The sequence below is a fragment of the Impatiens glandulifera genome, chromosome 1 (assembly GCF_907164915.1).
Source record: "Impatiens glandulifera chromosome 1, dImpGla2.1, whole genome shotgun sequence".
Classification (NCBI taxonomy): Eukaryota; Viridiplantae; Streptophyta; class Magnoliopsida; order Ericales; family Balsaminaceae; genus Impatiens; species Impatiens glandulifera.
Window position 1 is genome coordinate 23,106,522 of NC_061862.1, and position 12,270 is coordinate 23,118,791.

Here is a 12,270-nt window from a genome sequence, read left to right on the forward strand (position 1 = left end):
ACTATTAGCGCAACATGGTTGTTGACGTAACACTGTTGTTGGCTTCTTTAGATAGCTGCTAGCGCTAGACTGCTGTCAGTGCTTCTTCAGACTATTGTTGACTTAAGCCTAATGTCAGCTCTTCTTCAACTCTGTTGTTGAAGTGAGATGTCTGCTCGCGCTTCCTCAGCTCTGCTGTTAAAGTGAGACGTCTTATCGCGCTACCTTAGCTTTGTTGTTGAAGTGAGACGTCCGCTCGCGCTTCCTGCACATAACATATTTGCACAACTTAGATTTATTCAATTATCAGCGCATCATCAAAACTATGTCGTATTGATTTAATTATCTTAAGTTCATTTTAATCAAATAAATTATTTTTCTTAATTCAACTTAATTTAATTAATTGTTATTTAATATTTATTAAATAGTTTTCCTTTTTCTTTATTTGACTTAATCTAAAAGAGGTTCTTTAAGTCAAGTTTGATTAGTTGGTTCCTATCCATGGAGATACTTTTAGTGTTATTAAATTGACTTTAAATCTTGTGACACATTGAGTTGGAGCATATCTTTATTCGTGAAAAGTACTAGAGGGAATCATTGAGATGATTGTAGTAAAGAGTGAAGATAATGTTGTTGATATCTTCACAAAAGCACTTCCTAAAAGTCTTTTCGAAGATCTAAGATCTAAGTTGAGACGAGTTAATTGGAGTGTTAAAAACTAAAGTGATAATAACTCTAATAATAAATGTGTCTTTTTATTATTCAGAGTGTTTTGGAATTATCATTAATAAATGATACTCTTCAAATTTCTTATCTAAAACCTAAGTTTTGTTTAACTATATATATATATAAAAGTTGTTATCTAGTTCTTATTTCATAACTTCAATATAAAAAAAAATTATTCAAAGTTATTTCTCTCTAAAGATTTTATTCACTTTTCTAATATCCTTCTTTACACTCGATCATCTCATCATGTAAGTCTTAATTGTGATTTCGTTACAAATTGATATTATATAGAATGTTAAATTAATTTGATGTTCATAATACACGTTAACAATACCACAAGTAAAAGACACGTATGTATACAACCTCCATTAAAGTGCACTTCTGATTACTTATAGATACTTGATAAATATAGATATTAGTAATTTTATCCATATATATACTGGTCCCATTTCCATTGAGACTAGCTAGGTATTTATTATGCATAATTTCAGTTCAATTTAATTAACCTAATAATTAAATAATCATATTATGATCTATGTTTTGCATTTTGTCGACTATAAATAAACAAGAAGGCCAAGATAAGATCCCAACTACCAACTGTCTTCATCTCCTTCTTCTCATTCTCCTCCTATTCTGTTTGTGCAATATCCTCATCCATGGCCGTCGCCCATGAACCCATGAACCCTAACTTTCATTTCCAGAGAAAGGAACCTATTCTTGTGAAGCCCTCAGAACCCATACCTTCTCAAACCCTTTCTCTCTCGACTCTCGACAACGAATACTTCGTCGAAAATCACACGTACACCCTCTACGTTTACAGGCCAAGGACCAATCCCGATCATACTCTATGCTCTGATCCTGCTTCCGTAATCAAACAGGGCCTTGCAAAAGCTCTTAATTTCTACTACCCTCTCGCCGGGAAAATCAAGAGACACCCCGATCGGAACCTCCGTATCACTTTCGACGCTGAAGATAACGGTGTCCCGTTCGTGGAGGCAAGCGTGGATAAAGACCTCATCTCAGTTAACTATATGGACGGGGTGGGCTCTTCTGTCGCTAAAGAGTTCGTCTTGTGTGAACCCATCAACCGAGAAGAGCCCTACAACCCGCTCCGTATCCAGGTAACCGTGTTTTCGTGCGGAGGATTCGTCCTCGGGATGAGCCTGTCGCACTCTGTTTGCGATGGATTCGGTGCAGCTCAGTTGTTTAAAGCGTTGGTTGAGTTGGCTGGTGGGAAAACTGAACCGTCGGTGATTCCTGTTTGGGAAAGGGAGAGATTGACTGTAAAGATATTGGATGCGGATTTGGAGGTGGATATGACACAACCAATACCGAACGTATTGGATTTGGGGGTATCCCCGCATTTTCCGACGTTAGAGCTGATGAACGAATGTGTCGGGATTTCTGGCGACGGATTAAAGAGGTTAAAGATGAAAATAGCGACGGAAATGGGAGACGAAGGGAGTAGCCTCACCACGTTGGAGGCTATCACTGCTTACGTTTGGAGATCGAGATTCCGAGCGTTGGAGTTGAGTCCAGATGATAAGACGATGATGTTCATGACGATGGGGTTGAGAAATTTGCCTGAAATCAATTTACCGAAAGGTTATTACGGAAATGCATTCATAGTAACGTCGCCAATAGTAGTTTTAGGGAGAGATCTAAACGAGGGACCTCTTTCCAATATTGTTAAGTTGATAAAGGAGAGCAAACACATCTCTTCTCAGCATGAGTATATCCAACGCTATTTGAGGATAACGGAGACAAATCGATTAAAAAACGAGATGAAAATCTTTGAAAGCATGGGAGGAATATTCTCACTGTCGGATTGGCGACGATTGAATTTGTTCGAGGAGGAGGATTTTGGGTGGGGTGGGTGTTCTAACGTCGTTCCACTTCCTTATAACGTTGTGGGTCATAATGACTTGTCTGTTTTCTTGCCTCCATACAACTTGGATCATTCCATGAAAGATGGACTTAGGATTTTCATTGGCCTACCAAAGGTTTCCATGAAAAAGTTTAAGCAAGAAATCAATGTTCTTCATAACCCTAGCTACGTTTGAGACTATAAAAAGTAATTTATGTAAAGTATCATGTATAATATTTATGGTGTGAATCAATTATATGAGTGCAATAAAGACATTATTTATTACTAATGGTTGGTATTATATGTAAATTGTAAGATGATGGTAAAATTATTTTATTTGCGGGAGGTGATCTAACTCGTGATACTTAAATAATTAATTAAACATCGAACAAATAAAATACTAAAAGTATAATGGATCAAAACCAATAATCCAAAAGACCGAACAAAATTAAGGAATAAAAGAAAAGGTGTTTGCTACTATGCTTGATTTTTGACAGATTTTTTGACACTATAAAGAGATTTCAAAAGAATTTGCACTCATAATTATTATGCTAATCATTCCGCTCATGATTTTTAAAGTTTGAGATAAACCTTGAATTTATCGCTTTTTTGTTTTCTTGTGGAGTAGTGAAGAAATGAGTTATACGTTTTCTTAGGAATTAAACGAGAAATAACATGATATCTCTCAATTATAAAAAAAATTATATAAATTATATTAGTGATAGAAAAGGCTATTACTCATATTGGCACTTGTGTGCTGTCACCCTCAATTCATTACCTTTTAACCTTGCATTTCAAGACATGTGCCTTTACATTATTAGCGACATATAATTTGAGAAAAAAAAGTATGTAGATGTATTTTTAACCAGGGTTTATAAATAACAAGAATAATTACCTTTTCTTAACCACATTCCTTTTAAAAAACTATTTTAACAGTTGGATTAGTATTTAGCGACCAATTGGATTTTCTAGCAACATTTATTTTGTTTCAACATTTATTTTGTTTCAACAGCTACCTTTAACAACATTTTGATTTTCAACTATTCAAAATATCTATAATTCATAAATATATAGATTATAATTTTAAAACAGAAAAATAAATATTTATAATAACATATAAAATATTATAATGGTGGTGATTCTTAATTAAGTAAATTATTATTGTCTCATACACAAAAACAATCTTAAATAATTTATGTCACGGGATGAAATTTGACCCGTGCGGCACTAAACTAAATCGACTCTGATTCTAGCTTAGAAAACTTTTTTAAACGATGCGAGAAGAATACATCGGACTTAGAGAGAGAAAACTCTTGAGAATAAGATTATATTGAAAGAATACCTGATTAAAATATATATTCTAATTTCTTCCTTGATTAGAATATATATCTTCCAATCCATTCCTTAATTATAATATCTTTTAATCTCTTCCTTAATTAGAAGATTCATTGGGCCTACATAGGCAATTGGGCCTCCCACTAGGCTAAGAAGATTAGCGCACTATCAGGCCAAGACTTTAATGAGCCTCGACATCCCCTAGATTGGGTCGTGACTCTAATGGGTCGTGACATACTTCCACACCTTAGTCGTGGCCGTCCTCGGTTCGACCTTGGCCTGATACTCTTCAACCTCTTCCTTGAAACATTCCCCATACGGTCTCTCGTATCTGTGCACAAGCCCCTTGAGCACAAATTGCATAGACTTGCATTTTGGAATATTCTGGAAATGCACCTCGTGGCTTAACATTTGCACCCCATACCAATGGGCCGTGACATACTCCCCCACCTAAGTCGTGGCCGTCCTCGGCATGAACTTAGACCGGTGCATGGTGGTCTTCTTTATGGCGTCCCCTGAGCGCTTTTCCTCCTCTCTTGCACGTCACGGCATCGGGTGCACTTGTGGTCACCAGCCTTAACCGATATGAGACGTTTCCTACACGTCTCTCGATTGAAAGTGGTCCCTTGAATCTGCGCACAAGCCCCTTGAGCACAAACCTCATAAACTTCAACAATTGCAGGGGAAACTTCCCCATTTCCATCGTCCCCTTCCTTAACTGCACGCCCTCTCAGATATGCCCCTCTCTTCATATTCTTGTTTTCTCCCTTTGAATATGTCCGAGCTCGACCTGCTTCCTTTTCTACGGACTTGGTGCGAGTGAAGGCAGACTGACTTTGGCCCACGTTGCCTGTGGCCAAACCTTGTGGATCTTAGTCTTGAGTCGCTCTTAGTCTTGAGTCGCTCAAAAACTTTGCACCTTCTTTAGACTTACTTGGGTACTTCTTCTTTTCCCTTGGACCCGTCCCCATCATCCATATTGGCAAAAGTGGCAAATGTCTTTTAATCACATTTGCGACCTCGACTGAACCGCATTACCGAGAAAATATACATTCCCCCTAATTCTCTCCTTGTTGAAATCAAGCTAGTCTTCCCGTGATCCAAAATGATTAAGGAATCGGAATGTGGCATTATGCAAGTGCATACCTGATCGCACCATTGTAGTCTCAACACTACGTCGTAGTCTTCCATTGGGACCAAGGTAAATAAGACTGTTCCATTCCATCCTCTGATCCTGGTGTGCACTCTCCTAACCTCCCCATTCACCGGCTTGGCTACATCGAAGGACTCCACCGTCCCTCTTGTTGGGCTGATCCGCAGACCCAACGCCTTAGCTACTCCTTCTCGCATGAAGTTGTGCGTAGCCCCTATGTCCACTAGTGCTTTTATGCGCCTTCCCCCGATCCAAGCTTCCACAAACAAAAAGCCCCTCCTTGTTCCCTTGATCGGCTTCGCAATACTACCCTTCACAACATTGAGCAGTCTTAAGGATCCTATTTGAGTCTCTTCTTTCTCATCAGAGGACTCGGCTCCTTTAACCGCTGCAATCTTTTTCCCTTTAAACAGGCACATAAACTTTATGTGATTATGAGCACCACAATTATAACAGGCTCTTGGCTTATCTGATTTGTTGTTTTGCCTCCCTGAGTTTTTATGTGCATGCCCCTTCTTAGATGGACGGTCTCTCCCACCTTTCTCCTGGTCCTGTTGGCGGTCTCCCCCACCTTCTTCCTCATCATCCCTGGTGAACTTCGGCCTGTCTATAGACACTTTGAGCTCTATCAGTCTTTCTGCAACCGCTATTGCCTTGGAGACATCCTGCACCTTGGCCCTTTGCAGATCCAACTGTGCCCAAGTCTTTAGGCCGTTAACAGACACGAACAGTGCTTCCTGTTCCGTTAGATTGGGTAACTTGAGCATCAACTCATGGAACTCCTTCACATACTCTTTGATGGTCCCTTTGTGCACAAGTTGACTCAACCTTTTCCTAGTCTCGTAGTCGGTATTCTCTGGGAAAAATTGGAGTTTGAACTCGGTCTTGAAGTCTTCCCATGTTTCTATCCTCAAGATCCCTCGTTCAATATCTCCTTCTCGCCTCCTCCACAACAGCAGTGCCATCTCTTGTAGGAAGAAATGTGTCGATCAAGTATGCTTGATGCCCGAAAGTACCTCTCCAGGTTCTAAAGGAAGTCCTCCACTTCCCTTGCACTCCTAGAGCCTTTGAATGGAGTTGTCTTAGAAATATTCATCCGTTGAGGTGCCGCACCTCTATGTTCCCCTCCATTCCTCACAATCCACATTTCCATCGATTCTAGCCTCCCCAAGATCTCCCTTCATAGGGCCTCAACCATCGCATGGACTTCTCCCCGGATTGGATCAAGCACTTTCTAGCAGATATCATTAACCTCTCCTCGAACCGATCCCAACACTTCGTCACGAATGCTACGATTCGAACCATTAATGATCCCCATTAACTCATTCTCCAATTGTTCACCTTTCCCATCCAATGCCGTTACTCTATCGGCCACCGTGCTAAACACTTCGAGAGCTTCTTGGTGATCGCTCATGCCTTCTTCAGGCCGGGTCACCCGCACTTCCATGGAAGTACCTCTATCGACGGACTTATCCCTCTTGGATCCCTTGTCCTTATGTTGGCCGGTCGAAACCTTAGTGACGGTAGTACGTGAATCCATTTCCTGCAGCTTGAATGCGGAAGTACAACCTTGCTCTGATACCACTTGTCACGGGATGAAATTCGACCCGTGCAGCACTAAGCTAAATCGACTCTGATTCTAGCTTAGAAAGTCTTTTTAAAGGATGCAAGAAGAATACAACGGACTTAGAGAGAGAAAACTCTTGAGAATAAGATTATATTGAAAGAATACTTGATTAAAATATATATTCTAATTCCTTCCTTGATTAGAATATATCTTCCAATATCTTCCTTAATTATAATATCTTCTAATCTCTTCCTTAATTAAAAGATTCATTGGGCCTACATAGGCAACTGGACCTCCCCTTGGGCTAAGAAGATTAGCGCACTATCAGGCCAAGACTTTAATGAGCCTCGACATCCCCTGAATTGAGTCGTGACATTAGTCTACAAATGGTTATATATATATTTTAAAAACAAAAAAAAATCATTATCCATTTAATCACGAAAATCGCAATCAAACGGTGAAATTTATCCAAAAATATTACCAACAAAATACTCGGGAGAAATAAAACATCACATCAAACAACATATATTCTATCATCAACTTCAAAACTCCAATGTAAACTGTGAGATCATAAAGTTTGGGATTGTGCGATTTTCTGGAATCGTTTTTGTATGGTCGTCTTTCCGAACCTTTTTATCATAACTAACATACTATATATTTTTTTTTGTAAACTTCTCTTTTTGCATGTGTATTTCTAGATCTCTCGTTTTGTCAAACGCTTAAATGTTTAAAATTATTTTTAAAAAAACTTTTAATCCAAGTGTTGTTCGTATATTATATTTTTAAAACGTCGCAATTATAGTTATATAAAAAAAACACCAAGGCTTGTATAATCCCAAAGGTTCTAAAAAAAAGTTGAATAGTTATTTTGTTTTCTTCACCCTCGAGTCACTTATTTAACATTAGAGGGTCACTCGTTTTTCTTTCCTCACTTAAATTTGAGTTAATGTTTTATTTTGTTCGATGCAATATCTTCTTTAACTTGATACAAATTTTCATTCCAAATTTTTATAATCAAAATAACATTTCGAGTCGTTGGTTGTTTATTGCTCACACCTAAGGGTGAGCAAACGGGTAAACAATACTTATTATCCAACTAATATTTAATTCAAATTAAATTTACCCAACCCATATTCATCTAACTCACATTATTCACTAATTTGGGTTGGGTAAGATATGGGTAACCAAATTAATTTTTTATTTTTTTGTCCCGTTTAACACGTATTTGACCCGGTTAACATATTTTTGTTTCGATTAACACGTTTTAACTAATTTAACAAATATTTGACTCATTATATATCTTGTTTAACACGTTTTTGACTCATTAAATATGTGTTTAACACATATTTAACTTGTTGAGTCGTTTAACACATTTTTGACTCGTTTAACATATTTTTAACTCGTTTAAAAAATATTGTAACTATTTAGTTATATTTAATATGTTTAATATATTTTTGATCAATTTAATATATTTTTTACTATTCAATCTTTTTTACTTATAATAATTTTTTACTTTTTTTCTAATCACAACAATAAATATATAAATTAAAAATTAGTTAGGTATGTGAATGAGATAAAGAGGGAAGGTCAGTGAGCGGTGAAGCTAGGAAAGGTGTTTTTTTAATTAATTATGTTAGATTTGTATAACTAATTTGGTAACTTAATCAAACTGAAATAAATTTGATCCAAATCCAACCCAAATCAAATTTAATCCAAAGTAAGTTAACATCTCCAAATTATTGAGTTTGAGTTAGGGTTGTGTATGGTTTAACTCAAAATATGCTCACCCTATTTATACATGCTCACCCTATTTATCTTGATGATCATTTTTAAATTTGCATAAAAAAAATTGTTTAAACATAACAAAAAAAAATTATATTAAAAAAATGTCACTAAATAGGTTATCAGTCTCGTAAGTTTTCGAAAAGAACAATTAACTTCCCGACCTACTCTACGGGCTTTCCAGAATTGATCTCAGAAAGTGTCATAATAATAGCATTATGAATTATATGAATTGAACAACAACGATTATTAAAAATTCGACAATTTTTCTTCAACTAGATAGTCCAACAAAAAATAATTAGGATGATAATCTAAATATGTAGGTCTGTCATATAGCTATATTAATTCAAACTTTCTAACAACTATCCAAAGACTCGGACATCGCCCAATGAGTCTCAATAATACTCCATAGAAGACTCCAGATACTAGTCAACATCGACAATGTAAAAGTAAGTGAGTTGTCGATTTAACATTCTCGTGATACATACGACTAACCATAATGTAATTTTTTTTCATGCAATATCATCCATAAGATTGAATAACGCTTCTTCCAAAGAATGAGATCTTAGATAAAATCTTTGACTCTTAAAGTTTTTCCTAACAAAAATTATATTGAATCATTTTAGCGCTCACATGGAAACTATCAATGTTTTGTCAACGCATAATGTCTTGTTCAGATGGAGACACTTTCTTGCGTCCTATAAAAATAAGCTATATTATGGGACGAACCCTCCTTAATGTTTAATCTCTTTCAATATTTAATTTGGTTAGCAAAATCATTAGACTAAGGATCAAAAATGTCCTTAACTGTGACATTTTTACATATAGTAACAGAAGAAAGCTTAGAATATGTCGTAGCTAGACTTTTAACATTACACCAAATGTCGTCCAAAAAACTGATCGAAAAATCATACCTTATAATAAATCTAGACTGCTCACGAAACTTCTCCACATAGAATAAATCATCTTTCAAGTGCTACACTTCAATCTATAATTAGACATTTTGGTGAACCAATAAATCAATCATGATCATACTTACATCTAATCATCGATGTTCAAAGACTATTCGGCTTCGTTATAAATCTACTACACCATTTTGATAAAAGAGCCTTATTAAAGAAAACAAAATCTCGAATATCAAGACCTCATTGATCTTTAACACATTTAACATTATCCTAACTAATTTGATAACAAAACAATGAGTTAAGACATCTCCATAGAAATGTACACATTATTCTCTATTTTCACTGTTACACTTTTAAAGAGAATTAATAAAAATATCATATATGGGCATAAATAATAACACACTCTTAATAAGGATTAACATATCGTTTTTTCATCTAAATAGTTTAGATTTCATTTTAGTGATAATTGGGTCTCAATAGACATTGTATCATAATTTAGTTTCTAATTGCATACCAAAATACGTTTACAGAAGACTACCAATTTTGAATCCCAACACATTTTCCAACATCATTCTTTTTCTATTTGAAACATAATTTGAAAAAAAAATGTATGACTTATTAAGATTAACTCAAAGACCGGAACATTCATCGAATAACCATAAAATATTCCAAATATGTTTAAAATCTATGTAGGTAGTCTGAACCATGCAGAGCGTGTCTATCATTTTTATAGCGATAAAAGAGATAAAGTTACCGAATTTTCAATTATTTTTTTATTTTACCAATAAATAGTCACCAGAACGAATCTTCAAAAAGAAGGCTCTTTTCATTATCTTCCAATTCATTCTATGAATTTGTCACTTTTTTTTTATTATTATTATTATATATATATATATGATTAGTTGTCAATATTGTTTATCAACATTCCATTAAAAACAATTATCATTGTTATTATGAATATTTTTTTTTAGTAATTTTTCATTGTTTGATTGGTTTGTTATTCTTACTGTACTACATTCCTATTCCTCGTCGTTCCGTATACGTGGAATCGACCTTAAAAAAATTACAAAATTATTAGGTTTTTTATTAGAATTTTAATTATTAAAAAAAAAATTATTATAAATTTGTCATATTATTTAATATTTCGCAAATAATTTTTTTTTTATATTTAACTCCTTTAAATATTTTTTTTAAAATAAAAAAAAATAACACTAATTTTGTATTTATATTTTAAAATACGAAATATTTCTCAAAAACTCGAAAACAAACAAACCTATGTGTTGAAGGAGAATCGATGAACAGAAGAGGATTGGACATGATGAACACCACCAGGTCCCTCTATCTACTCTCTTCCTCGCTCAAATCAAGTATACATTGCGAATCCTTCATTCCATCCTCATCTATATATGGAATTGGAGGTTTCATCGCCTCAGCATCTGGATAGTTCCCATATTTCGATCGATCTGTTCGTATCCAAGAAGCACATCGGCGGCGGCCTCAGATTCACCGACGCCTCTAGCTGCCTCGTCTTCCAAGTCCAGAAACTCCCATCCCCTGGTTCCGAACATCGACGAGTCCTAATCGATGCCGCCGGCAATCCACTCATTTGTTTGCACCATGACAAAGTAAATCTCACTCTCTCGCATACATTTTATTAATATTCTCTTCTCATCTGTAATAGATCTAATATACTGTGTTCTTGATTATTGAAACTTGAGAAATCACGCTTTTTTTAGAAGAAATGTAGTAGGGTTTCGTCTAGATTTCCGGTGATTTGACTTAATTGTTGACCTAAGATGTTGAACATGGTAGATTTGAATCACGACAGTACTTGGCTCTTTAAGCAGCTAAAATCAGTTTCTGAACTGGTGAATAGAGTTTTCTTGATTCAAGCTCAAATTGAGTAACAGATGTTGCATTCAATTATTTCAAAGTGAGATCTTTGTTTGTTGAAAAGGGGTTTCAGTCATTTGCCTTAATGGGTTAAGAATTCAGATGAAGATGGTGTTGTTGTGATTCAAAGATTTGAGATTAATAAGATTTCGCTGTTACTTTTGATAATTGTAGGATGGATCTTGGAAAGGGTATAAGGGTAATGGGAGTGAAGAGAAGGATATGATATTCAAAGTATGGATGACTGTTAATTCGTTTAGTCACAAAGAATTTAAAGTATCCATTATAGGTGATGAAAATGGTTCTGGTTCGGACTCTGAATCAGGTTTTAGGATGAAAGGTTCACAGTTCCACAGATCGTTCATGGTGTATAATCAGAATTCAATAGTGGCACAGGTAAACTTGAGTTATATATGCATGTTGGAAGTTGGTTTTCAATTGCAAGAAGAATAAGTGTTAATAGTTAATTTACTTTAACAATTGACTTGCAGAGCAGCTTGATGCACAAACTCGGAATAGGGAAGCATTTCATTCCAAGAAGCAAATTCCGATTGACCATCTTTCCAGGTTTCAAAGATCAAGCTCCTCTTATTGTAGCTCTTACTGTTATATTCTTCCACGGTCGAAGATTATGGATTTAAATCTATCGCCACCACCCCATCTGTCGAAGATTATGATTCTTTTCAGCCAAATGTTAGCTAGCTTTTGAATTAATATCAATGGCAATTTGAGAAACAAATACATTTATTTTTCTTTCATTTTTTTAATAAAATGAATTATATATTTTTTCTTGAATGTCTTCACATGTAATAATACAATAGAAATGATCATGTGAACTACTAATTTACAGATCTAATATAATGGTAACATATGATAGCTTGCTTATATATACATACATATGGCAATTGACAGTCAAGACTCAAAATAATGAACTGGCTACCTCTGCTTTATTTTATTTTTCAATTCTTTCTAGTTAATACCTCATTCAAGAAAATAGATATTTCAAAATTTTAGATAAAATGAAAATTAAAAATTTTGAGAAACTAATATTTTTTTTTGAAAA

General features: G+C 35.1%; 2 protein-coding genes across 3 annotated transcripts; both read left to right on the top strand.

Annotated features, from left to right (window-relative positions):
• Positions 1 to 1,361: 1,361 nt before the first annotated feature.
• On the top strand, positions 1,362 to 2,768 carry LOC124921155 (spermidine sinapoyl-CoA acyltransferase-like). Its single transcript, XM_047461779.1, has one exon. It carries the CDS (start codon positions 1,362 to 1,364, stop codon positions 2,766 to 2,768), a length of 1,407 nt encoding a protein of 468 aa, XP_047317735.1.
• Positions 2,769 to 10,580: 7,812 nt separating this feature from the next.
• Positions 10,581 to 12,002, top strand: LOC124921004 (protein LURP-one-related 7). Of its 2 annotated transcripts, none has more exons than XM_047461601.1 (3): positions 10,581 to 10,939; positions 11,382 to 11,603; positions 11,699 to 12,002. In XM_047461601.1, exons 1-3 carry the CDS (start codon positions 10,721 to 10,723, stop codon positions 11,846 to 11,848), a joined length of 591 nt encoding a protein of 196 aa, XP_047317557.1. In that variant the 5' UTR covers positions 10,581 to 10,720; the 3' UTR covers positions 11,849 to 12,002. The 2 variants fall into 2 exon arrangements, with proteins under 2 accessions (XP_047317557.1, XP_047317556.1); XM_047461600.1 differs by having other exon boundaries at positions 11,704 to 12,002.
• Positions 12,003 to 12,270: the final 268 nt, after the last annotated feature.